General features: G+C 48.4%; 2 protein-coding genes across 2 annotated transcripts in view; one reads left to right on the top strand and one right to left on the bottom strand.

The window, feature by feature from the left end:
* LOC144178302 (proclotting enzyme-like) overlaps positions 1 to 25,381 on the top strand; it is a 439,300-nt gene that overhangs the window by 77,748 nt on the left and 336,171 nt on the right. The gene's annotated exons all lie outside the window — the stretch shown is intronic.
* Positions 650 to 23,567, bottom strand: LOC144179477 (xaa-Arg dipeptidase-like). Its single transcript, XM_077707852.1, has 4 exons — positions 23,369 to 23,567; positions 13,229 to 13,362; positions 9,769 to 10,312; positions 650 to 921 (listed from the first exon to the last, which is right to left on the bottom strand). Exons 1-4 carry the CDS (start codon positions 23,565 to 23,567, stop codon positions 650 to 652), a joined length of 1,149 nt encoding a protein of 382 aa, XP_077563978.1.

Raw genomic sequence — 25,381 nt, 5'->3', positions numbered from 1 at the left:
GCTCCCTGGACGATACAACTCGTTCATACAATCATCATCAGCATCAGCATCATCGTCGTCATCATCATCATCCACAACCTATCTACGCCCACTGCAGGGCAAAGACCTCTCCCATTAATCTCCAATTCTCCCGGTCCTGTGCTAACTGCGACCAAATTTTCCCCGCAAACTTCTTGATCTCATCTGCCCACCTAACTTTTTGCCGCCCCCGGCAACGCTTGCCTTCTCTAGGGATCCACTCTGTTACCCTTAATGACCAACGGTTATCTTGCCTTCGCATTACATGTCCTGCCCACGTCCATTTCTTCTTCTTAATTTCTACTAATATGTCCTTAACACGCGTTTTTTCCCGGACCCACTCCGCTCTCTTCTTGTCCCTTGGTGTTACACCTATCATCTTCTGTTCCATTGCTCGCTGAGTCGTCCTCAATTTAATTTAACCCTCCTAGTGAGCCTCCACGTTTCCGCCCCGTAGGTGAGTATCGGTAAGTTGCAGCTGTATGAGCAGCGGCAAGAAAGTGTATGACAGCTGCATCTTACTGGTTCATACATTCACGGTTCCCCATTTATGCACCAATAATAAGCGGCACAAAACTGGTGCGCTGAAGTGAGATCCACAAATATTTTTTTTTTCGCTTTCGAGCAACGTTCAGTGCAGGCTCGTTGACCGGGCCAATTTGTTCACTGTCTGCGTGGCGGGCAATGGATTGGTCTGGAGCAGGATGCGCATGGCTGTGGTGGCCAGGTCTTCGGCTGCCTCCAGAGTCGCCTCGAATGCCAGCAAGCCGCCCGCTGCCTCTGCGAAGGACCGGGAGCACGGGGGTCCTGCGGCATCGGGCAGGGTGTACACTGCGCACAGGCACGGCAACGCCTGCGACACGGCCCCCCAGTCGCTGCACCAGAAGGGTTTCGCCAGCGGACCTGCGTCGACTAATGCCAGGGCCGAAAAAGCAGTGTGAGAAGGGGACGGAAAGCGCTCTAGGGAACAATTGCTCGCTGATGCGCCAGATTTATCGACATGGAGATAAGCCCTTTCAGAACGTGTACAGACAGACACAGACGGTATAGGCAAACTGCATCGGCTGATTTCCAACGAGAGTGTTATTGCAAACGAAATCGAGTGCTATTGCCAACGAGCAACTTTAAAATGAGTAAGATTAGTAACTTTACTGACGATCATTGTTACCAATGAATGGGATCTCGCCGCCAATCACGCTTATCAGTTAAGCAGCTTATCTCGAGCAGCGCACCGCAGACCAATACGCGTCTGCCTGCAGTGCTGAAGGGCACAATGCACAAGCTTAGATGGTGTGAAGGGGTGAGTGTGTTAAAAAAGGACCCCGAAGCTAAAGGATAGTTTCGGGTGCCACACACACAAAATAGAAATGACAGTGTCAGTGACTTGACACCACGACATGTAACAGAAGTGCTCGCCATATTGAAGACCGATGCTGCGAGTGAGAGTGCGAAACGATTTTGGGTCCGCCTCCACACTTGCAACGCAAAACTTTAACAGACATATTCATTTCTAGCGGCATCATTGTACCTGCAAGATACACAAACACAGCAGAAATTGGCCGCGTATCTGCGTGCTTCACTGCAGATGTCGTGGAAAGCCGATGGTTGTCTGCAGCATCTGCCACGTAGCCCATTATCCGCTCTGCTTCCACCCCCCCCCCCCCCCCCCGGCAGACAGCCCCTTAATATTTTGTTTCTTGTTCTGCCTGGAACAGCGTGAGATTCCAGGCAGAACAAGATACAAACGATAAAGAAAAAGACCGTTTTCTTTCCCCGCTTGCTTTTATCTCGCACGAGCTGGAACTTCTATGCGCCATTTTTCATTTTTTAAAAGCGTGTTTTTACTTGTTGTTGCAAAAACCAACCGAATGTCTTTTCTTCACTAGAAGGACGGGGGGACAACGGGTAAGTTTTAACATTTGGCCTCAAATGTGCCCCGAGGTTTCCTTTGCTCTAAATGATGGGACCCGGTATGATTTGTGGCAGAAGCTTTTGTAGCTTGTAACGGTTCGCCTGTTTAAACCTATTTTTGGGGCATTGTTTCAACTTTTGCCCAAAAGGTTGAATACAGGGACAGACAGACAGACAGACAGACAGAGAGACAGACAGACAGACAGACAGACAGACAGACAGACAGACGGACGGACGGACAGACGGACAGACAGACAGACAGACATTTTCCCAAGATAGGTTGTCGTCTTTTAAAAACATAACAATCGCCGCCAGGTCACAAGTCAATCAAAATAGGCATCGAATATTTTGTCGCTGTTTCCGGAATACCGTTCGACGGCGCTAGTTTCACTAGATAAGGTATAGGAGCACCGGTACTGAGGCACGCCAGTCAGCAACGGCGCTCATTTTGGTGTTTATCTGTGTTGCGAGATTGCCCCATCTACAGCCTCGCCGCTAACTTCGACCGGGCCGTTTGTTAACAACACTGCCGAAGATGCAGCAAAACGGCATCTTTGGACATGCTTTTCCTGCTGAAATGCTGCTACACGCCTTATCTTTGACTCCCTTTAGGAACGACGTCAGTTGCACGCAGCCGCAGAGCAGGGAGGACAAGCTAAGCCTACCAGAGTTGACCGACTAAAACGCATCAACAACAAAATGGCGGTGCCCATGAACCGTCGAGTGGAAACAAATATCACGTGATGCCAACTCACCAATGATCATGGCGACAGCACGGAACAGTAGGAGGAAAGAGTGCCGATACTCTGTGCCCTTCTATATATATAGTGACGCTAGACTGCACTATAGGCACGCAATTAAAGTGACACCCAGCAGCATTGCATGTGGCACTACTTCGCTCTCCCTAATTTAACACACCCTTACGTAAACAACAGAACTAACGATTTAAATCTATGAAAACTAAAAACTAACAGAACCCCGTAAAATTATCGGGACACAACAAAAAATAGGAAAATGAAGATGAGGAAGCTCCAAGCTCGAACTTCCGCTCCTTGTATAGTGTATCTAACGCGTTAACTCTACACCATTATACCACCATGCCAGCCTGGCATACGAGAAACATCCCTGCTGTGGGACAGGATTCTAGCCATGGCTTCAGCACTGAGCTGGAGCACCGTCGGAGGGCACTAAACTTTGATGCTTTTTGTTATAGTTAGAGGCAGAGATAGAAACCGTCTTGAAGAGGGCTTCTCTGCGAAAGAGGCGGGGAGCGGCTAAGGAAAAGGAGAAGGAAAAAAAAAACCCTCCGAAGGGCCCTTCTCTCTATTCTCATGTGTAGAACTCTTCCGCTACAAACACTCGTTATGCTTTCCCGTTTCACGGTTTCATTGCGCTTTAATCCCATACGGCTGCATGGTGCCAGAGCAGAGGAAAAAAGAATGCCCCCAAGTGCGTGGGAAGATTACTTCAGCGCAACTCAATCCTGCCCTTACTGCCCGACGGTGAGTCGTAATGGCTAGGGCTTAGATGTTCTGAAAAAGCCCTAGGCTTCGGATTGAGCTTGCGGCCACGAAGAATGCATTTATGAAGGGAGTATAACAAAGAAACACCCGTGAAATAACATTTTGCCGCATTTTAAAGAGGCCAAATTGATTTAAATGGTTCTGTATACCTCAAAGATGGCGCTGTTAATACTTCAGCCCGTAAAACGTAAAATACGATTGCCTCGCTAAGTCCGACGGTACGCCCAAGTAACCCTAGTTACCCCCTTCGGGTAAGAATTCCTTGGGCGCCCACACTACTCCAAACTTACAACGCTGTGTCTTGCGCCAGCATTTCTGTAGTACTATTAACACTGCACTTCCACAGGTCTTTCATAAATTTTGTTACGCATTATCGCAGCAGCGGAATAGAACACCGCGAAAGGTTCAATAACCCCATTCTCTCACTCGGTAAGTCTCGAAAAACGGCGTGCTGCAGGCAGAGTGCTCCGACTACAGTTAATGCACCTGAACACACTTGAGTGTAAAAGGCGCATACTGCGCCGCCTAAAGCTAATGCCTCGCGGAGAAAATCGCACAAACACCTGGAGCAGTAAAACAACAACATAGACTGAATCGACGTAAAAAGCAGTAGAAAAAAAAAAAGCGGCGAAGGAAGATGATATACAGAGGGCAACGTCGCCTCCTCGTCTTTGTTTTTTGCCATTGCCGCCTTTCCGCCCTTTCTCTGCGAACGCGTCCCTGCACAGCTTGGAATGATGCCATTACCACCGTGTCCAAATTCGTTGCGCTGGACGTCCGCGAGGGGGTCCATCCTGGCCGCGTGTTATGGTCAAACCTTATGGTGCCTCCTCTCTTATATTTTTTTTTCATTCTGCTCTCGAATTCCTTCCGCATCGCATGATTTCTACAAGAGAGCCGAAAAAAGGCTGCAAATTGATTTTGCAGAGTCGCCCGGGCCGTCGCTGTGCGCAGCAGCCGTGCGTGTGGGCACTGCCGCGCTTTCGTGACGCTTCCAGGGAACTCGAGCCCAAGTAATGCGGCGCAATGTTGCGTGCCACGGGGAGCAGCTCGGGCGTTACTGATTAATAAAAAAAATATTACGGGTTTTTTGTTCCCGCGCAATGGGCCATATATATGCATTCAATGGCAAGATGATCGTAACCTTGATGACGAAACAATGCCCGAATAGACCCGTGCTTACACAAGTTCTCGTGGAAAATTGTTTTAATTAAGTAGTGAGGGAACGCGCTGTGTGCGCTGACGCGATTGAATGTAGTGATATAAGGAATAAGTGCTAACGCTGCAAGCTTTAGTTATGTACCGTTCATTTTTTGTTGCAATTGAGCTGCTCATTTTTTGTAGGGTAAGCTACACTGGCCGAGGTTGAGCGGTTTCGCGTGGGCCGTGAGGGGCCGTTCTGCGCAAGCGCGAGGAGCATTGGATTGCTTTGGATCGGATCGGATGGGTTTGAATTAGCTTGGCTTGGATTGTATTGGATTGGATTAAAGTGGATTTTGTCGGATTGAAATTCAATCCAATTGGAGTACGGGGTGTTGAGAATTGGCTCTGCACATTCGCCGGTCTGCGCATTCCAGCGGAGTGACTTCATAGCAGCGGCAGGCGCACTGGCGCCGGCCCGTGCCTAGCTGTGCGCCTCCGTTGCGCAGTAGCTAAGCCTGACGCTGCGCAGGAGCCGCTTGATAGCCGTTTAGCATGGCTCCTGGAAAGACGTGCTGCGCATGCGCGAGGAGCAGTGACTGGACTGGTCTGGACTGGAGTGTATTGGATTGGATTGGATTGGATTTAATCCGATTGGATTGGAAATCGGTTTAGCAGCAGTAAGCATAATCAGCTAATCCTAGACAACCAGGAAACCTAAGAATAACCAGCTGAACCTTAGCTCACGCTACGGCATAGCCGAGCCAGAGTCCTTCAATGCTTTACTGGTCACGAAACTGCTCCGTAACTCAATAGGAGAGCTCGTGTGTGTGTGTGTGTGTGTGTGTGTGTGTGTGTGTGTGTGTGTGTGTGTGTGTGTGTGTGTGTGTGTGTGTGTGTGTGTGTGTGTGTGTGTGTGTGCGTGTGTGCGTGTGTGTGCGTGCGTGCGTGCGTGTGTGCGTGTGTGCGTGTGTGTGTGTGTGTGCGTGTGTGCACGTGCGTGTGCGTGTGCGTGTGCGTGTGCGTGTGCGTGTGCGTGTGCGTGCGTGCGTGCGTGCGTGCGCGAAAACAGCGTAATACCGATAAGCTCTCGTGTATTATTTATAGGCAGGCGACTACATAATCAAATAATCTGTTAGGCTTCCACGGGTACGAATAAATCTTATTTTTGTGTTTTATTTAATATGCTTAAGGGTTTCAAGAACCTACTGCAATCACGCTACCAAATTATTTGCCGTGAGTGAAAAAGTCATGATATTCCGCGATACCTTTCATATCGCTATCGACTCTACATATGTATTTTTTCGAAAGACTGTTTCTGAATTTCTAGATTTGCTAATTTGTTGTCACGACATATTAAGGGCATTATTTTTTCGGTGAGCAGTTAAGCTGATCACTAATATCTGTACGCACAACATCGGCTGTAAGTAAGTTGTTCGGGATATTAGTGAATAAACACATCAAGTGGAGAACTATACAAGTCGTAACTCGGGTAAAGATTTTTATTACATTACTTAGACCACGTCCATTTATGATAGACTGGAAGTCTCTCTGTACGTTTGTATATGCAAGCATGCATGCCAATAAACGGCGCCAGCACGTTTACCCTGCCTATTGCGGAAGAAATACCGATAGCCATTTGGACAGTATACACTTCAGATGCTCAAGTATACGACGTCTCTGTTAATAGCCTCGCGGTAAAAGTTACGCCAAACGTTTCAAGTAGTGTTGCCATGTCATCTACTTTATCTGTCAAAGACCGCACGTTTAAAGGAGAAAAAAGGAAACGACATAGGGGGTATTTTCGTGTTTACTAATGGTTGGATTTGAGTCGGTTGAATTACCATAATTTGGTTCTTGCTTGGAACGCACGGAATATGCATTCCGTGCGTTCCAAGAAACATGTACGATATTTTCAGAAATAAAACCGGAAAACGTGTTGTGTTTTAGAACCATGCGTGACTACAAAAAAGAATACTGCTCTGCAATGAATTCACTTATGCATCACCCCGGGCATAGTCTACGTCAAAAATTCAAAGCACCAGTAACTACCCTAATGGCACCAGTAACTACTTCTACATTTCACATGCATTGGTGTGCGGTAACTTTTTTATTAAACGTCGCACACAGGCTGCGAAGGCCCAGTTTTCGTCCTCTGCACCCACCCGCGCCAGGGAAAACGACCTTAGGCTACGCGCGCCGCGGTGCGGCGGAAAACGGCGAAACGGCTTCTCGGAATGACGCTCTCTCCGGGCGATTGGAACGGCCGGAGCAACGGCGCGCCGCCGGCATCAAATCGCGGAGGCCACGGAGAGCTTCATATGCTGCGTTTGGCCGCCGCGCGGTGGCACCACCCTCTCACTGAGGTCACTCCTCGGGGGGCGTTGCGCTGGCTAGAACGGCGGAGCCGCGGTTAGTTGTGTTTGTTTTGTGCGGGAAAAAAAAATGTAACGTGCATCTCGTGCTCTTGTGATGCGACTTAAGTAGTGCAATCAAGATGCCTAACATGTGTTGCGTCCCGGGATGTCATTTCTTGTACAACGATACCACAGAAAATGGTTCCTTGTTCTGTTGAACGAGCAACGGGGAGCTGCGAGAGAAATGGAGGCGCGCCATTCCAAGGCAAGAGAGAGAGAGAGAGAGAGAGAGAGAGAGAGAGAGAGAGAGAGAGAGAGAGAGAGAGAGAGAGAGAGAGAGAATAAACTTTATTTCGAGTAATATCATAAAGCCGGATTTTTGTGATAACAAACAGGTTGTAGCGGTGCTTCATTACCCGTTTGCAAACTTGTATTACCTTTCGCTCAGGCTCGCGTGTAAAAAAGCTTTGGGACGTCCTTGTGCTTTTACTTTTCATATTTCCGCGAATTATCCCTTAGGGTTCGTCTTGTTTGTTTTGTAACCGCGCGTGGCCGATTCCGGTTTCGTATCTTGCGTTTCAACCGGAGCGCCCGTTTGCTCTTTTTGTCGTACGTCCCGTCGGGCAATATTGTTTGATATGAAAAGGGTGCTACCTTGTCGCCAACTTGATTTTTTGTTTCTTCGACAATGTTCTCGATCCAATTTCCATGGATCTGAAATTAATAACGTTCCGAGAGTAATGCATGCATAGCAAACGCCGCGCAACTCACTTTATTGACGTTCATCTGTGCACGTCACACTGCGGACTGCTTCTTCGACGTTTGTGTTTCATTCTAGTCTTCTGCAGAACAGGAGCTCGCTAGCTCGCTGCGTTCAGAAAAGCTTTGCGTCGTTCTTGGCTATGTGGCAATATTCTGTTACCTCCGTGTGTTCCACATCGCAGCGCGAAAAAATAAATTTTTGTACGCTGGACCACGCTCTTTTGTCTCCCTTCGTAACATTGAATTTTTGTTGCGTGTGATAAAACCAGTTTTGTTGTTCTTTTTTCGCTTCCTGTTTTTGCAAGGATTGCAAAGCGTGGAAGCGGAAAGACACATGGTACAACATATATCTCTTCGTGTTTTGATCCTTCGCGTTTCTGCAGCGTTTTTATATGTTCTCAAGTATGTACCCACTCATTGAAACGAAAATACTATTGGGCTATCTCTTTTAGTGTTCTGTGCATTCCAAAGCAACCAACGGATTCATTAAGCGTAGTCTGAACGACGCGTACTTGGTTTCTTTCCGTTTTTTTTTTATTGTATTATCGATAGGCCCGCAGCAGTCCGTGACTACGCAGCTACCGTATGTGTCTTTTGCTTTAAGAAAAGAAGAAATAGAGATTTAAAAATCCGAAAACACGACGGCACAGCGCTTGTGCCAGAGCACGCAGAAGCCGTTGCCGTTCGCGGCCGAAGTCTACGGTAATTTACTACGAAAAATAAAACCCCAATGAAGGCAGGTGATGACTGGACTATTCATCGCTAACTTCTACGAAAAAAAACACACACTTAATCAGCGCGCAGACACCAAAAGCAGCGAGCGTTTCCGCGCCAAGAGCACGCCAATACGCCGCGAAAGCGGCGGCTGGGTGACCTTCGTGCGGCGGTGGCGCCTGTAGTGGCGCGCGCGGTCCCTATATGAAACGAGCGCCGAAGTTTCGTGACCAGTAAAGCATTGAAGGACTCTTTGAAGGACTCTGGCCGAGCTAAGCCGAGCTATGGCATAGCCGAGCTAAGCGACTGCTAATTTTTATTAGTTTTTATGAACGTGAAGGGGTACACAACCCTGACTTCTGGATTTCATTTTCTTGTTCGTCCCAAGCCAGACAATGTTGTGGTAGAACACCGGCTACGTGGTGCCGGTGGAAACATTTATTGAGCTGTTTTGTGACAGCGTTTCCTTAGTCGAGGGATCCATGATGAGGCAACCGGGCGGCGTTTGCATTGGACGCCAAAAGACGCTGGGTCTCCAGTTGACCGCTGGTTGTCAGGTTCTGCCACAATTCAGACAGAGATATGTGAGTGGGGAGACGGGGAAAGTTTCGGTTTCATGCGCACCTTATGGAGGATGTGAGGTAGGGTGCCTGGTTAATTGCAATAGTGGGATTCTAAAGAGTATAGGTCAGCGTACATGGAGTGGATCCGGATTGGCTAAGGGAAAGTGTTGGTTTAAAAAACGCAAAGGGTTGTTTGGAAACGGGGTTAGTGGGAGTAACCATTTCTTCCTCAGTTAGCCCCTGCTTTTTTTAACGCGAGCTGTTCGTATCCCCTGCTGGCTTCTTATTGTTCACAACACTTCGCCACCTGCAGGCGCGCGAAAATTCAACTCAGAATTCTCGGCTTTCTATGCCTTCTCCCTCGCGCCCCTTCATCGAAATGCCACTCCCGGATTGCCTTTTCTATTGACGACGTCTACGAAGGCTCGACAGCCTCGTGAAGAAGAAATTATATAATATAAATTACTGGATACAGGTCCACACAGTGAGCTAGTAATCCTTTAGTATTACCCGCCGCGCTTGCTCAGCGGCTACGGCATTGTGCTGCTGAACACGAGGACGCGGATTCGATTCCCGGCCGCGGCGGCCGCTTTTCTGATGGAGGCGAAAAGCAAAAACGCCCGTGGGTACGAGATTTCGGCGCACGCTAAGGATACCCAGGTGTTCAAAATTAATCCTGAGCCCTCCACTACGGCGCGCCCCATCGCTTGCGTTGCGCCGGCGCGTTAAACACCACAATCAGATCAATCAATCCTTTAGTATTAAACACTATCGGCGCACCTGGCTGTTCAACACCCAAGCGCACGGCTGAGTAGACCTGTTCCAGCACGCAGTCGAAGTGCGGCCGTTTCATCAGCGCCCAAAAGCGGGCCTCTACCAGACAGCCCATGGCCTTGGCAACGCCCAGCAGGGTGTCCTGAGTGGCTTTCCTCCTCTGGTCCGGGTCTTCGCCCTCCGGCAGCAGGAGCATGTACTGCGATTTGGCGGACGTGGGGGGCACGCAGGGGTTGCTGGCCCGTACGGGGCCGAGGGAGCCCTGAGCGCCCCTGCCCAGCAACCAGTAGGCCAGCACAGACGCCTCCTGGGCAGTCTCGCCGCGGAAGCGCACCTCCAGCCACTGGCTCGATTCGTACTTCTCTTCCGCCGTTTCGCTCCAGCACGGCTCGCTGGCGGCCGGATGCAGTCCGAGGAGAGCGGCCATGCCGTTAAAGCCGCCGAGTTGCAGCACGCGGGCCTTGCGGGAAAGCCGGCCGCCTTGGGTTCCCGGAGTTCCCAGCACCACGACTCGACCATTCACGCGCTGTTCCTGCGGCGCCAGATGCAACTGTTGGTGCAAAGAAGTTGCTGCCACTGTCGTCTGACAGTCATCATGGTTTTTTAGCCACCAACACGCAAGGCGTCTACGGTAGCTTCGGACCCGACAATTATTACGCAGACATTTTAACACGTACTATCCACTTGGTTCAGAAATACTTTTTTATTAAACGGGCTCACGCACAGAGACCCTTCCCGTACCACCAAAATATAACGGGCAAAGTACATACATTTAAATCGGATGAATTCATATCTAAAATCGAAAAACAAATGCAAAAAATGTAATTACTCAAGATAATTACATTGAAAATACCTCACTACAGAACACAGATAAATACACAAGATTTAAAAGTTCCTATCGGGTTATTTGCCGCTGACTTTGCGTCTGCGTGTGCGTGAAATTGTGACAAAATATTTAAGGGGTTAGTATTGTTGAATATTACCGTTCATTACGATTGTCATTTCTTCTAAAATTTTTATAATGTTTCTGTATTTTTTATTAGCTCCGGTTACCTTCTTGCGAGATTATTTCTATGGACGGTAAAAAGCTATTCTCTGTGTTTTTGGTTGTGGGGCAGTCCTGTAAATAGTGGTCGAAGTTGTCTGCTGCTAGGTTACATCTACATTTGTTGTTATTTGTAGCGGCAAACCTATGAAACTAAAATAGAAATCTACCGTGTCCAGTGACAAACTGCGACGTCTAATAGCTTGTGGGAAAGTGGGCCGGGATTTTGTTAAATACTATAGAAATACTGTATCATTAATACTGCATCTCGCGTATAAAGTGCCTCACATGTACCTTAAATACATCCTGATAACTAGAAAAAAAACGCAGAAGGTGCCAACCATCGCGACCGTGCTGAACAACTTGTATTTCAGCGGCAATGTGCGTGCGGGCTTGCTCGTGTCAGTGCGTGAGTTCCCGCTGAAACTGTCACGTGCGATCGCACTGTTTTCTCGGTTCCCGGCCCGATGGCGTGCTCCTGTGGAGCAGCAATTACGCAGGTGGTACCGAAATATAATCGGCCTGTTTTAGAGCCTTCATTACATGCGATGCATGAAGTGGTGCTTAATTACAATCGCGTGCTTCTATACGCATACAAGCACGGCAGCAGCCATAGGGGCAATGTCGAACGCGTTGACAGGGCACTAAGGGAAGGACGTGGCATTAACGGCGCCCTCGCATTCTTTCCCGCGAAATTAGAATGACGGTGTCTAATTTGGCCGGAAAGGATGCTACACCCCCCCCTGGATCCTTCCGGTGGATGCGACAGCCCGGGCCCAGCGTCGACGGCCGGGTCCTCGCTCCGGACGGCCGGATCATAAGTGGGTGCTGTTACGGATAAACGAGCGAGAAGACCGATGGCGTTTCAGGACATCAATTCGTATTATTCCCATTATAGTATCCTCACCTCAGTAACTGCCACGGAGAATTCTCTGTCGTTGCACTTGGCTATATCTCTTCGGGAAATAGAGTAAGCTTCGGGGAATGCCGACTTTTTAAGCGTTTATTTCGCCACAGCCTATACACGAAGGTGTATCATCAAATGAGGATACGTAAATGGGATAATATGAAAAAGTACCCAGACTGAAGGTCATGCGCCTGCCACTGCCCATTCGCTTCTCCGATTCCTCTAGAAGGTCATGAGACAATTATCTTTAATCGTCACGCACTACTGTTGGAAGAATTTTGGCATAAAAAAGCATTAAAGGGCCCATTAGGCGAAAAAGCAGAATTCAGCGTCGGTGGTGGCGTCTGTAACCGAGTAACGGCTCCCTCGTGACTGCGAAGTGTTCCATAGCATGAGCAAACAAACACGCAAGTAAAGGACCGTGATGCGCGGAACACCACGAGGAAAGCCGGGAACGCAGCTGTGGATGTTAGCGCTTTGTTCGGCGGTGATCGAGCACGCGCCCAGCAGAACTGGCCCAGGGGCACAAAAGCCACAATGGCTCCCAGCGCAAAACTGGACGGAGCACTCAAGGCGCTTATTTGGGCATCGATGCTTTCGCATTCACGACTCACGCAAACTGCGTAACCGTCCACGGAGTTTTTCTAAAGCTTAAGCGCCATTCTCAGTAGATCTTCCATTCTTCCATCCCCTGCTACCGAATAGAAATTATAGCATTTAACAGACTATTGAGACGATGTTGCCGAGAGAGGGACGTCCCACAAGGGTTTGGTGGTCGGGGGGGGGGGGGGGGGGGACTAGCTTAGCTTTGCCCACCAGGGAGAGTTGTGTCGCGCCCCCTCCCACTACTCGTCGGAGGAAATTTGAGGGAAAGAGTCATTAGGGCAGCCCCACATTGAGTGGAGACGTAGGATGATTATAAGAGCGGTAGAGGCCGGTGTGGATGTGATGAAGTATTGCTCAGCAAAGGAGAGAGTCAGTCTGCAGCAGTCTTCAAGCGCGTTCCTGTGCGTAGGTGAGTTAAAAATGAGCAGGGGATACTTGCGGCACGTAAGGCGATAACGGTTGGCAATGTCGTGGTAAGTTATCAGTCTGTTCCTGGCAGATATGAACCCATGGTATGGAGCGGGGCCAGCGCAGATTGTAAGTCTGCGAGCGACGTCGTAGACTGCCTCATTTCACAAGAGGACGCATATACGGGGTCCAGAATAGTTGTACCGGGGAGGTTGGAGAATTTTGAGCCAAAATTTTGAGGGTGAGTGAGATTAACAGTGGAGTACTATTGATCGGTTAAAAGTACACCCCTTTGTCTTACTACGTACACTTACTTTTGTCGTAAGTGTGTGAAATCTCTGCTCCTCATCTTCACTCGCCAGGGAGGGGAATCAATTGCACCAACTTTAGTGCTTGATTTCAGCCAGTTCATCGGTCATCATAACTCCCAATCTATCCTCAATACTTGGCGGACAACAGACTGCTAGGAGGGTCCGTGCTCGTCTCCCGTGGCCACTAACCTGCATTCGTCGGCGGATGATCGCAGCCGCATACCACACGCCAGCGGCCACCAGGTTATGACCGCACGCGTGTCCGAGGCCTGGTATAGCGTCGTACTCGCATGCCAGGCCGATGGTGATGCCCCGGACCTGCTCTGCAATCGCGGGCAGACTGCTCAGCCCACGCAGCGTTTGCTTTAGCTGCCTCCCTGCAGTTATGCTGTCTCACAAAGCCACACTGTTGATATTACAAGTGTCGTAAGGCTCATTGAAAAAAAAAATGGTCACGTGTCTGCTCACTTCGATGCACACGTCGTCCAAAGACAGTAGTGTTGTGCCGCCGCTGGCATGTAAATGCCTATTTTCTCACCCACGCCCACCTGTCGCGCTTTTCCCCTGCCGTTTCGCTCCTCCCATGCTGTAGGTTTGCTCGAGTAAGTTCAAATTTAGCGTGTTCCATTGCTCGCGGGCCATCGCATGGAACATTTCGTTACTGTTGTACTTAGAAAGCCGCCAGGAGGGCTACCATCGCGAGGGAGCGCTCTTTTGTACTTTCTGGGAAGAGATTTGTTTTTCAAAACCTATTTTTTATTTTCTAACAGCAAAATCAACCAGGCAAGCATTTAATGTATTAGTTTTGCCAAACAATGTTGGCAAGTATAAACACTACCACCAGATTTAATAGCTTGAAAATATCTAGCCTATATAAATGCCTCGTTAAGGAATTCCTTCACTTTTGACCAGGTGGTTAAAACCAGGGATAGTGAGACAGACAGACAAACAGAGAGACAGACAGACCGATAGGCGAAAATTTCCGTGTTTAAGGTGTCAAAGAACGAGTATCGTCCTTAAAAAAGTAGATAAATACGTTTCTTGTCACATTCAAATAAAAGGAACGCGACGCAGCTGCATACGACGTTACCTTCGAATGAAAGTAACCCGTTACAGTTACAGTTACAAAGGGAAAAGATCTCGTTACTTCGTCATTACACGTTTTCTCTCATAACTAAAAATTCCAGAGCTGTAACCATTAACGATATGCATGGAGGACATGCATGTTCAAAGGAGAAAACAATGTAGGCACGGGTAGTTGAAGTTTTCAACTTCAATAGTAAATATAAAAATGTAAATCTGGTGTAAAATGTAAACCAACAGCTTCGCTAGCTTGGATGCGGGTTTGATTTCGGGCTGCGACGGCCGCTTTTCTGATGGAGGAGAAAAGCAAAAACGCCCGTGTGTTCGATTTTTCGGCGCACGTTAAAGATTCCCAGGTGGTCAAAATTCCTCCAGAGCCCTCCACTACGGCGCGCCCCATCGCCTGCGTTGCGTCGGCGTGTTGAACCCCGCAATCAATCAAGCTTCGCTAGCTCGGCCATCAAAGCGGCAATTAAGCGGCAATTAAAATGCAAGTCTGGTTCATTCGAAACATTTACTCGTTGGAATAACACTAACACTTTTCAGCTTCGCTCAAATAAGCTCTGTAATGAGGAAAGCAGAGAAAAGGCATGCTAAACCCCAGCTACTTTTCCGCGCCGAACTCACGACGTAATATGGGCAGCTTGTTGCGATTGGCTGATGCCGACAGTATCTAACGCAAATAAACAGGTGTTATAAGCTTTTAGAACGAGCTATTTCCGCTTAGACTGAGTGCACATTTTCTTATAACAGTGAAAATGGCGGGGTAAACAATGGAGTTGCGAACTCACACGTGAACATAGAAGCGCCAGTGCTTACTGCGCGTACTATTAATGTTAACAGGGCGTCAGTAGGGCCTAGTTGGTGCTGCTTAGCTGTCGTGGAAAGCGCTTAAACTTAGAACAGTAGCAATACGGACCAGAAAAACAACACAGGACGAAGCGCAACAGCTGTTTTATTTACACATGTTGAACATATATAAAGGCTGCTTGTTCGCAAAAACAAAAAACAAAAATTAAAACGCGTCTGATACCCATGGCACACACGTTACGTAGGCGCAGCTCAGTAATGGCTGGGACAGGAATTCTACCGTTCTTTTCGGTAAGGTGATTGATGGCGTGCTTACGTAGTCCCCTTTTTTACCGAACACCATGCTGTAGGCTTCCCGTATCTTGATCACCTTTCCCATACCAACCACGTTCGTCTTTGGTTGTCTTTCCGCTCCTTTCTGCTCCTTGAACTAAGTTTAAGCGCTTTCCACTCCAGCGCGCAACATGCTTGTTGTCGCTGCACAGCAGTCCGGCGATAAGGTAAGGACTAAGCCTCGGCACTTTCGCTGCCCCCAAATTTTCCCTTACGGCTGGACTATACCCTTAGTGCTTTCACTGCTCCAAAATTTACGCCATCAGCTGGGATATAGCTTTAGTACTTTCAATGCCTCAAATTTTCCGTCATCGACTTTCACTGCTTCACGATTTTCGCCACAGCTTTGGCATTTCGGCTGCCCTAAAATTCCGCCATCGATTGGACTATGGCCTTGGTACCCTTGCTTCCCAAAAATTTACGGCACTGGATGGACTATAGCCTTAGTAGCTCTACTTCCCCAAAATTTTCGCCATTGGCTGGACTCATAGCCTTGCCACTTCGGCTGCGCCAAAATTGCTGCCATCGTATTTGGCTGTCACTTTGGCTTGGCACTTTGGCTGCCCAAAAATTTCCGCCAGTGCCTGGATTATAGCTTTGGTACTTTCACTCCCCCAAAATTTCCCTTTTGGCTGGACCAAATACTTCCGCTGCGCCCAACATGTTTGCCATCAGCTGGACAATCGCCTCAGTACTTTCAGTGCCATATTTTTTCACCATCGGATGGACTATATATAGCTTTGGCACTTTGGGTGCTCAGAAATTTCCGACAGCCAGTGGGCTTTCGCTGCTTCTAATTTCGCCCATCGTGTTCACCTTGGGCTTAATCTGGCTCCCCCAACCTTTCTGCTATCAGCTGGACAATAGCTTTAGTACTTTCATGACCCCGAAATTTTTGCCTTTGGCTGGATTATAGCAATGGAACTTTGACTGCGCCAAAATTTTCATCATAGCCTTAGTACTTTAGCTGCACCAAAATGTTTGCCATCGGCTGGATAATAGCTTAGCACTATCTCTGCCTCCAAATTTCCGCCATCGGTTGGACTACACCTTTAGTACTTTTGCTGCTCCAGTTATTTGCAATCGGCTCGACTATAGCCTTAGGACCATTAGGGCTGCAATAGTTTCGCAATGAGCTGTATTAAACCCGTAGTATTATATCTGCCCCCAAATTACCGCCATCCTTTAGATTACAGCTCAGGTACTTTCCCTCCCCCAGAATTGTCGCATTCGGGTGGACTATATACTTTGGACCTACAGTGCCCCAATGTTTTCTCGACCGACAGGACTATAGTCTTAGAACTTTCGCTGCAGCGAAATTTCCGCCGTCTGCTGCGGTATATAAAGGCTTGGCACTTTGGCTTCCCGAAGATTTCTGCAATCGACTGGGCTATTGCCTCAGTACTTTCAATGCCCAAAAAAATTTTGTCATCCGCTGCACTTTAGCCTACCAACTTTGGCTGCGCCAGAGTTTCCGCCATAGGGTGGACCATTGCCTTAATACTTTCACTTACCCAAAATTTTCGCCTTCTGCTAGACTTCCCCCTGAGCACTTTCAATGCCCCAAAATGTTTGCCATCGTGTGGAGTATAGATATCTTCTTGACAGTAGGGCTGCCCCAAATTTAAGCCATTGGGTGAACTGTAGCGTTATTACTTTCACGACCCCGAAATTTCTGCCATCTGTTGGACTATAGAACTTTATACTTTCACTAGCCGAAAATTTTCGGAGGGAAAGTACCAGTAGTTCTTTCACTGCCCCTCAACTTTTGCAGTCAGCAGGACTATAATCTTAGGACCTTCAGTGGCCCAAAATGTTCGCCATCAACACAACTACAGCCTTATACGTTTGCTGCCGCGAAATTTCTGCCGTAGGCTGGGGAATATATTGCCTTTGTACTTCGGCTGCAAAGAAATTTTCGCCTTCGGCTTGGCTATAGCCTTGGCATGTTGGCTGCCTGAAAACTTTCGCTATCAGCGGGACTACAGCCGTAGCACTTTCAGTGCCACAAAACTTTATCATCTGCTGGATCGTAGTAGTTTAACTACCCGAAACGTTTCGCCATCGGCTGGATGGTAGCCTTGACTCTTTGGGAGCCCCAAACATTTTCTTCATCGCCTAGACTATAGCCTTAGTACCGTAAAAACCCGCGTATAATACGAGTTTTTTTTTTCAAAATTTTACTATATAAAATTTCTGCCTCGTATTATATGTGGATCCCAAATTTTTCAGCCGAAAATTTGCGCTTCCCGTTTCGGTTTCAGCTGAGGGTGGGCCGTCTTGCGGTGGCGTTAGCTGGCTGCTGCTTCTCTCAGCCGGCGCCATTTTGATTGTTTTGACCACGCGAAGGATCGGTACGTTCACCGCAAGTCTATCACGATGTCGGGTGCACGAAGGCAGTATTCAGCGGCAATTAAACGTATTTTATGTGCCGAGACCATCAGGAATTGCGCCGCAGGACGACAGTTCGGCGTCACCGAAGGCAGCATTCGCGGATGGAGAAAGCAACTGGTGCTTTACTGGATAAAGTCTGTGTGGTGTCGGCGACCTGGAGCACTGTTGGGGGTTCCCGTCAGTGCTCGTGTTGGACGCCTTTCGCTGCCACCTGGCTGATTCCGTGAAGAAGTTGTTGCGCGAACCCCGCATCGAACTCATTGTCATTCCAGGAGGAATGACATCCCAGCTGCAACCGCTAGACCTATGCATTAACAAGCCTTTCAAAGACTGCATCAGGTCCTGCTACCAAGAGTGGATGAGGTCAGGAGACCCGTAAGTGACAGCTACCGGATGGCTGACGCGGACTTCTCCAGCGGTGCTTTGTGGCTGGCTGCATCGCGGATGCGTAGGCCAGCATATCAGAGGAGCTCGTCAGTCGCTCTTTTGAGAAATGCGGCATCTCGAACGCCCTTGATGGCACTGAGGACCCCTTTCTGTGGGAAGACATTTCCAACAAGGTGACTTCAGGAGACAGCGGCAGCGAACCTGAGGATGACTGAACGGACGGCGGGAGACAGTGCCAGTGAAAAGTGACAATGACTGAAGGGTAACTGCCGTGCAAATGAATGTTTTCTGTGCTCTTTACCTCGTATTATATGCGGATGAAAACGTTTTTTCTGATTTTGCTGTCCCTGAATTACACCTTGTATTATACGCGGGTCCGCATTATACGCGGGTTTTTACGGTACTTTCCCTTCCCCAAAATTTCCGCCATCGGCTAAACTATAAATTGGTCCGTTTGGTGCCAAAAAATTTCCGTCATCGGCCGGACTATTTTAGTACTTTCACTGTACGAAAATTTACGGCATCGGTTGTACCATAGCGTTAGTACTTTAATTACCCGAACATTTTCGCCATTGGCTGTACTTATAGCCATGGCTCTTTGGCTGCCCAAAAATTACTGAAATAGGCTGGGGTTTAGACTTGGCACTTTGGCTGCCCCAAAAATTACGCCATCGGCTGGACTATAGCCTTTTAATTTCGCTGCTTCTAAAATGCTTGAAATCGGCTGGCCAATTATTTTACTACTTCCACTGCCGTAAATTTTCTCCATCGGCTAGACTCTAGCCTTGCCAATTTAGCGTTCCAACAATTCCAGTCATCGGCTGGACTACAGCCTTTGCACTTTCACTTTCCCAAAATTTTCACCAAAGGGTGGACTAGAGCCCCGGCAATTCGGCTGCACCAAAATTTTTCCCACAGGCTGGACTATACCCATAGTAGTTTGGTTGCCACAAAATTTCTGAAACGGGCTGGACTAAAACATTATTACTTTCGCTGCTCTCAAAATGTTTGCGATCAGCTGGACAATTACCTCAGTACTTTCACATCCTAAATTTTCACCATCAGCTGGACTTGGCACTTTGGCTACCTACCCAAAAATTTCCACGACCTTCTGGCCTATTGCCTCAGTACTTTGCCTGACCAAAACATTTTGCTATCGGCTGAAATATAGCATTGCCACTTTTGACTGCTCCAAATTGAAGCCATTGGCTCGACTGGAGTCTCATTACTTTCACAGACCCAAAAAGGTCCCCCATACGATGGGCTATAGCTCAGAGCCTTGCCGCTTTGGTTACCCCAAAATTTCCGCAGTCGGCTGGACTACAGCTTTGGCGCTTTGGGTGCCCCAAATTTCCACCATAGGCAAGACAATACTATTTGTACTCTCGCTGCCCAAAAAATTGCGCCATTACACTTTCGCTGTTCCAAAACTTCTACCATAAGCAAGACTATATCGTTAGTACCCTCGCTGCCAAAAACATTTCTGCCATTGACTGCCAAATAATATTCGCCATCCACTGAACTACAAAACTGGCACTTTGGCTGCCCCAGTATTTCCACCATCGGCTGTACTGTAGAGCCGTAATACTTTCACTTCCGACAAATTTTCGCCACAGGCTGGACTACAGGCTTGGCATTTTGGGTGGCCCAAAATATCCGCCATCGACTGTATTATTGCGTTATTACTTTAATTATGATGATGATTAGTAGCTCTCCTGTTAAATCGGGACTTCAGCTATTAGCAACCGACTTGCCTGTTTTATTCCACTTACTTGCCCTACTCTTGGCTAACCTAATAGATTTGCCTAAGCTGCCCCCACCCCTAACTTAAACTTCCATCGTCCCCTTCCCTTTTTTCCTCCCCCGCTGTTCCAAATTCTCATCCGTATGACTATTCTGCCTGCGTACCCGTCCCTTCCCTACTTTTCCTCCACCACCATTCCAGCCACATCTTCGTCACCTCTACGGCTCTGAAGTTGAGGCTCCCCTCACCCCAAATCCCAAAACTTCCACCAACGTCGTTTCCCCCTCGCCCCGCGGTGGTCGTATCTCTGCACAGTCCCTGAAAATATGGTCTATAGTTTCCGGATCACCGCCGCAACACGCACCCGTTTCATCCTGCTGCCTGTAGATACCCGTGTATGCTCAGATTCCCAGACCCCCCCCCCCTTCCCTCTTCAAAGGATTTATAATTTCGCTGCCCTATAAGTCTCCAGGGTATTTTTCGCTTCTATTTTCTGCGTCAAACTTGTCGTCTCTGCTGCCTATACCTGCCTTTTAACTGTTCTGATTAGCCCACTTTTCCTACCACCTTTCGGTACCGCTTGGTCAGCTGTCTGGTCCTCCGCCTCCACCGCGTGTCCATGCTCCTCATATACAGGTACATATACGTAATCATCCTCGCGGCCCAATTTTCGTCCTTCATGTCACGAATTCGCTCTTCAAACGTAATCTTGCTTTGCGCTTGAATTACCTCGAAGGACGACCAGCCCATGTCCCCATGTAACGCTTCGTTCGTAGTTTTGCTGTGGGCCCCTACGGCCAGTCTGCCCACCGCCCTCTGATTTATCTTCAGGCTTGCTTGGGCCTCTGGTTCCATGCAGGTAACTGAATTTCCGGAAGTCAATCCTAGTACCATTCACAGATTCCCCTTACCACCTAGTATTTGTTGTACCCCACAGTGCCCTATGCTTCATTATAGCCGCGTTCCGTCTTCCTTTCATCTTAAGGTGAGCCTCTTGCGCATGCGTGTAGTCTTCGCCGTCGTTAGACCATACTCATCAATATTTATACTCTTTTACCCGTGGCATTTCTACTTAATTGTTGCAGTGATACTGTTTTGTGCTGCGTGTCGTCGTTAAAGATCATGATGCCCGATATTACTCTAGTAAAGGATAGCCCTAGGTGCGTCGCTTCTTCACCGCATATATCCATCAAGCTCTGCATACTTATCCCGTTGTCCGCCATCAACAGTAAGTCGTCTGCATAAATTAATACTGAAACCCGTTGTTCCACCACCGTTTTTCATGCATAATAAGTCGAATCCCACCGTACTACCCTCTAGCTCCCTTTCTAACCCCGTTCACTGCCCCGAAAAAACCGCCGCGTGCGGGCCTGTGACATATGATGATGACATATGGAGCGGAAATGTGGCGCCTAACTAAACAACTTGAAAGCAAAACTAAGTCGGCTCAACGGGACATGGAACGGATAGTGATCGGAGTAACACTTGAAGACGGGAAACGAGCTTCCTGGATCAGAGGACAAATTAGAGTAGAAGACATCATAGTTGAAATAAAGAAAAAAAGGACTTGGGCTGGCCATGTAATTAGGCTAAATGACAATCGCTGGACTACCAGGGTGACAGAGTGGACACCGAGAGATGGGTCTAGAAAAAAAAACTATACTTCAAATCACGCCTTGAGGTAGCGTATGCGATTTTAAGTCTATTATTATGATAAAGTTCGAGTCAAACCCAGCCGTAACCGGCATGTAGTAAGTGAAACAATCCTGGCCAATCCCCCAAGTGGGTATGCGCCACAAACTGCGCAGGAGGTCGCCTGGTTCTTGCTGCGGCAGGAAAATAAACATCCCCCTCACGAGGGGCACGATCAAATGCAGAGTATTTCCGGGGGCGCACGACGTTAAGTAGTTTGCGTTACGTTAATGTTGTTGCACTTGTTGCTGTTGGTTGTTGTATTGTAATTAAATGAGGAGACGTAATTACGTGGTCACTTGACATCATTTATTAACAGGTGGGTATGACATCATTTATTAGCAGGTGGGTATGATTATTGTGGCGCAGTGGGAAGAGCACCATGTACCTCGCGTTCCGCCCACAGGTAGTGAATGCGTTGTATCAGCAGCTTGTTGACGTAGTTTGAATGAGTCAAGGATATAAGGCGCGTTCGTAGCCCTCCATTCTGTGTCGGCTTTGTGGCGCAGTGGGTAGAGCACCATGTACCTTGCGTTCCGCCCGCAGGGTCGTGGGATCGAAACCAGGGGCCGGTAAGCATTATTTTTTTATATAGTGTAGGGGGAGGCGTGCGGACGACGATGGACAACTAGAACGGGTGACATCGTGAGTTAAAGAAATGCTCTGCATTTAAAAAGGAAGGGCAATTACTGTATGGAGGGAAGAAACAAGGAAATTCGGAGGCGAAGAATGGACTCGAGCGGCGCGGGACAGAAGGGGTTGGAGGTCGATGGGAGAGGCCTTCGTCCTGCAGTAAACCTAGGGGGCTGCTGCTGATGATGATACAACAGCCGAGTCTCTAACGAAGGGCGAGGGGCCGCCAGCTCTGGTGTTTCTCCAGCCTTGCACTACTTGTGGAAGCTGAGCTAGTTTTTAAGTTTTTCATATTTTCCCGAAGAAAACATAAAAAGAAAGCCGCTTTTTTTGACGCCCATTACAATTTCATGAAAATTTACATCTCTTGAGAGCATCCTCTACAGTCCTTTCCATTATGGCACTCGTTCGGCTCCGTCAGTACGCTTACCTCCCAAGGCGGCTCGTATTGCACGAGTTGCGGTGGCCTACTCTTCTTTGGCGCAGTTGATTTCCTTTCCAGGCGCCACGCTGCACCATTCTTTCTCAGAGCCCAACTGCGGAACTTCTTTTTCCCTTACCTCACGCGTGAACCGGGTTCGCACCCAGATTTTCAGTGCCATTCTGTGCATCTCACAACAGTTTTTTGTACTTGACGCGTTCCCTCAAACATAGAGAGCGAAGGCTTCCGCGTTAAAACATTGTAGAAATGTCACTGGCTGGCCTACAGAACATCCTTCTGGCGTACAGAATATCCTAGCCTTTTGTCAAATAAATGGTTGGAGCCTGCGTTCAAGGCGCTGGAATGCTAAGGTAAGGTAAGGTAAGTGATTTATTGAAATAGAAAGTCGAAAAGAAGTCTGCTCAGCTCTGCGCACCGCTTTTCACGTGATCATAGATTTTCCTCCTCTACCAAACGTCATGATGCCTGGCGCTGCGAGGCGCGAAGCCTGCATGCGAGCGCGTGCTCATGCTTCCCTTGTCACGGTGAAAAGCTCGGGCTGCCTCCAGTTGGGAACACGAGTTTGCGCATGCTCAAGCGGCCTTTTTGGCCAATCCGCGCTAAATATAGTGCGCAGACCAGAGCTTCACCACAAAATGATGGACGTTCAGCCTGAAAACATTTCACGTTAACAGAAGAAGGGGCTCCCATACTGCGCGGTTCAAAGCTTCGTGAAGGTTATACTGCATCTCTTCCTTAATAGTTACCCTGCGCTGTCGAAAGCTCTGTGCCTTGCTACGGTAAATAAGAAATATCGCTCTGCATACCTTACCTGGTGCGGGGGGAAGTTGGAGCTCGGCGCGGAATCCGGTGGGGAAAACGTAATGTGGCTGCACCGTAAAGTCAAGACGGGTGAACGCCTCGCAAAGGAGGTCGTGGGCACGGTGCTCACTAAGCGCCGGTTCGGGGTTGGACAGCAGTTGGCTGCTTATCTTGCGGGCCTCTTGGCAGTCCTCCGAATGTGCAGCCATGGTGGCGGAGGTTGTTGTTGTTGTTGTTGTTGTTGTTGTTGTTTCTTTGAGCGTGACACACACCCAGCCAGGGGATCAGCCAAACATCAGTGGTTGAAGAAAGGGACGAAAACCGTCATATCTAAATGCGGTGTTCTGTATGAGGATAATTAAGGCGTTTGGAAAGAATTTTAAACCACAATCGATACATAAAAATTAAACAAGCTAAAAGTTATAGAAATTGGGGGAAATTAATAAAACACAGTTCATGAATTCCATGAGTGGCGAGAGTAAATTAATCGATGGTGGGAACCGGTTACTTTTAAGTGTTACAGTTAAGACAGAAAGTTGGGCTAGTTGGTTGTCTGACTGCATCTTACTAGCGAAAAACATACGCATTACTAGAGAATTCTCTGAATTTCTGCACATTTTTTTTTCAATGAATGGTGATCCGGTGGCTTTGGGTTCCTCTCTCCTACGACACATAAACACGTGAGTTAGGGCTAGGTTTAACGGGTAATGCGGCCACGTATTGAAACTCTGACTGGCACAAGCAAAAATTTGATTCGCAACAGGGCAAAAAAGGTGGGGAATTCAAAATAATTCGTGAGATTGCAAAGGAAAAAAACCGCACTTGCGTTGTCAAGAGGGACGAAAAATTTCAACAAAATGTGACGAAAGAAAAAGCTAGCAGTAGAGAGAGAGAGAGAGAGAGAGAGAGAGAGAGAGAGAGAGAGAGAGAGAGAGAGAGAGAGAGAGAGAGAGAGAGAGAGAGAGATTACCTTAAATTAATTAAATACAGAATTAAATTAATTAACTACAGAAAATGCTTCAGAGAGGCGTCCTCATTCCAGGATGCCTTGAGCTCAGGCCGCGTCGACAGCCCTTTCGATCAGGCGCAGCTGATCTTCGAGGCCGGAGCTGGCCAAGGCTCTCTCCCAAAGCTCCGTGGAAAGGTGGATGTTAGGGGGTTCTAGGATAGACTTATCGCATCCGCCCACTATGTGTCTGAGAGTCCCAGGCTCTCCACAGAAGCGGCGAAGTGGAGAAAAGTGTGTCCGGTCAAAGAGGTGAAGTCTGGCGGGATGTGGGAAGGTGTTGACCTGCAGAGCACGCAATGTTTCCTGATCCTTCGGTAGCGATTTGTAAGGTGAAGAGTAGGTTTTACGGGACAGCCTATAGTGCTGCGTGATTTCCTGGTATATATAGGTGGCAAGAGGTTGCATGCGCTCGGGCTCGGCTTCGGCTTCGCCAGCGCTGGCGGGTCAAATATCGAGCCACGAGGTTGGCGATCTTGTTGCTAGGTATTCCGCTGTGGGGTGGTGCCCGTACAACCTTGACTGGTCTCGTTGGTGGTCTCTGATTGAGTACTCGAAGTGTTGTGACGTGCAAGCGACCGTTGGCAAAGTTGCGGCACGCCTGCTGGGAGTCTCAGATTATAACTTTGGCGTCGCTTTGGCTAAGCGCAAGTGCTATCGCCGCTTCCTCGGCTTGGAGAGGGTTGTGACCGCTGATTGAGACGCTGCACCTGTTCTGCTTATTTAAAACGACGGTGGCTGCCATGGCTGCTCTTCCGGGGTAACAGGCTGCGTCTGTGTAGGCGGTAGATGGTGCATCTCCGTACAACCTAAATATTGTCCGGGCTCGGGCTTCTGTGCGATCCTCGTGTTGCACAGGGTGCATACTGCGTAGTAAGACGGGCAGTATGAAGTGTTTTATAATGGAGTGGGGTACGTTTCCAGTAAGGAGAGGTGGGTGGCTGAGTGGGGCCGAAAACGGCAGGCGTGAGGGGATGAGCCTCCCCGTTTCGGTTGCTCCTAACCTTAATCTTCAAC

The sequence above is a fragment of the Haemaphysalis longicornis genome, unplaced genomic scaffold, assembly GCF_048455015.1.
Source record: "Haemaphysalis longicornis isolate Haplotype H1 unplaced genomic scaffold, Haemaphysalis longicornis Haplotype H1 scaffold_4, whole genome shotgun sequence".
In the NCBI taxonomy this organism is placed as follows: Eukaryota; Metazoa; Arthropoda; class Arachnida; order Ixodida; family Ixodidae; genus Haemaphysalis; species Haemaphysalis longicornis.
This window is presented reverse-complemented; position numbering and strand designations above follow the sequence as displayed.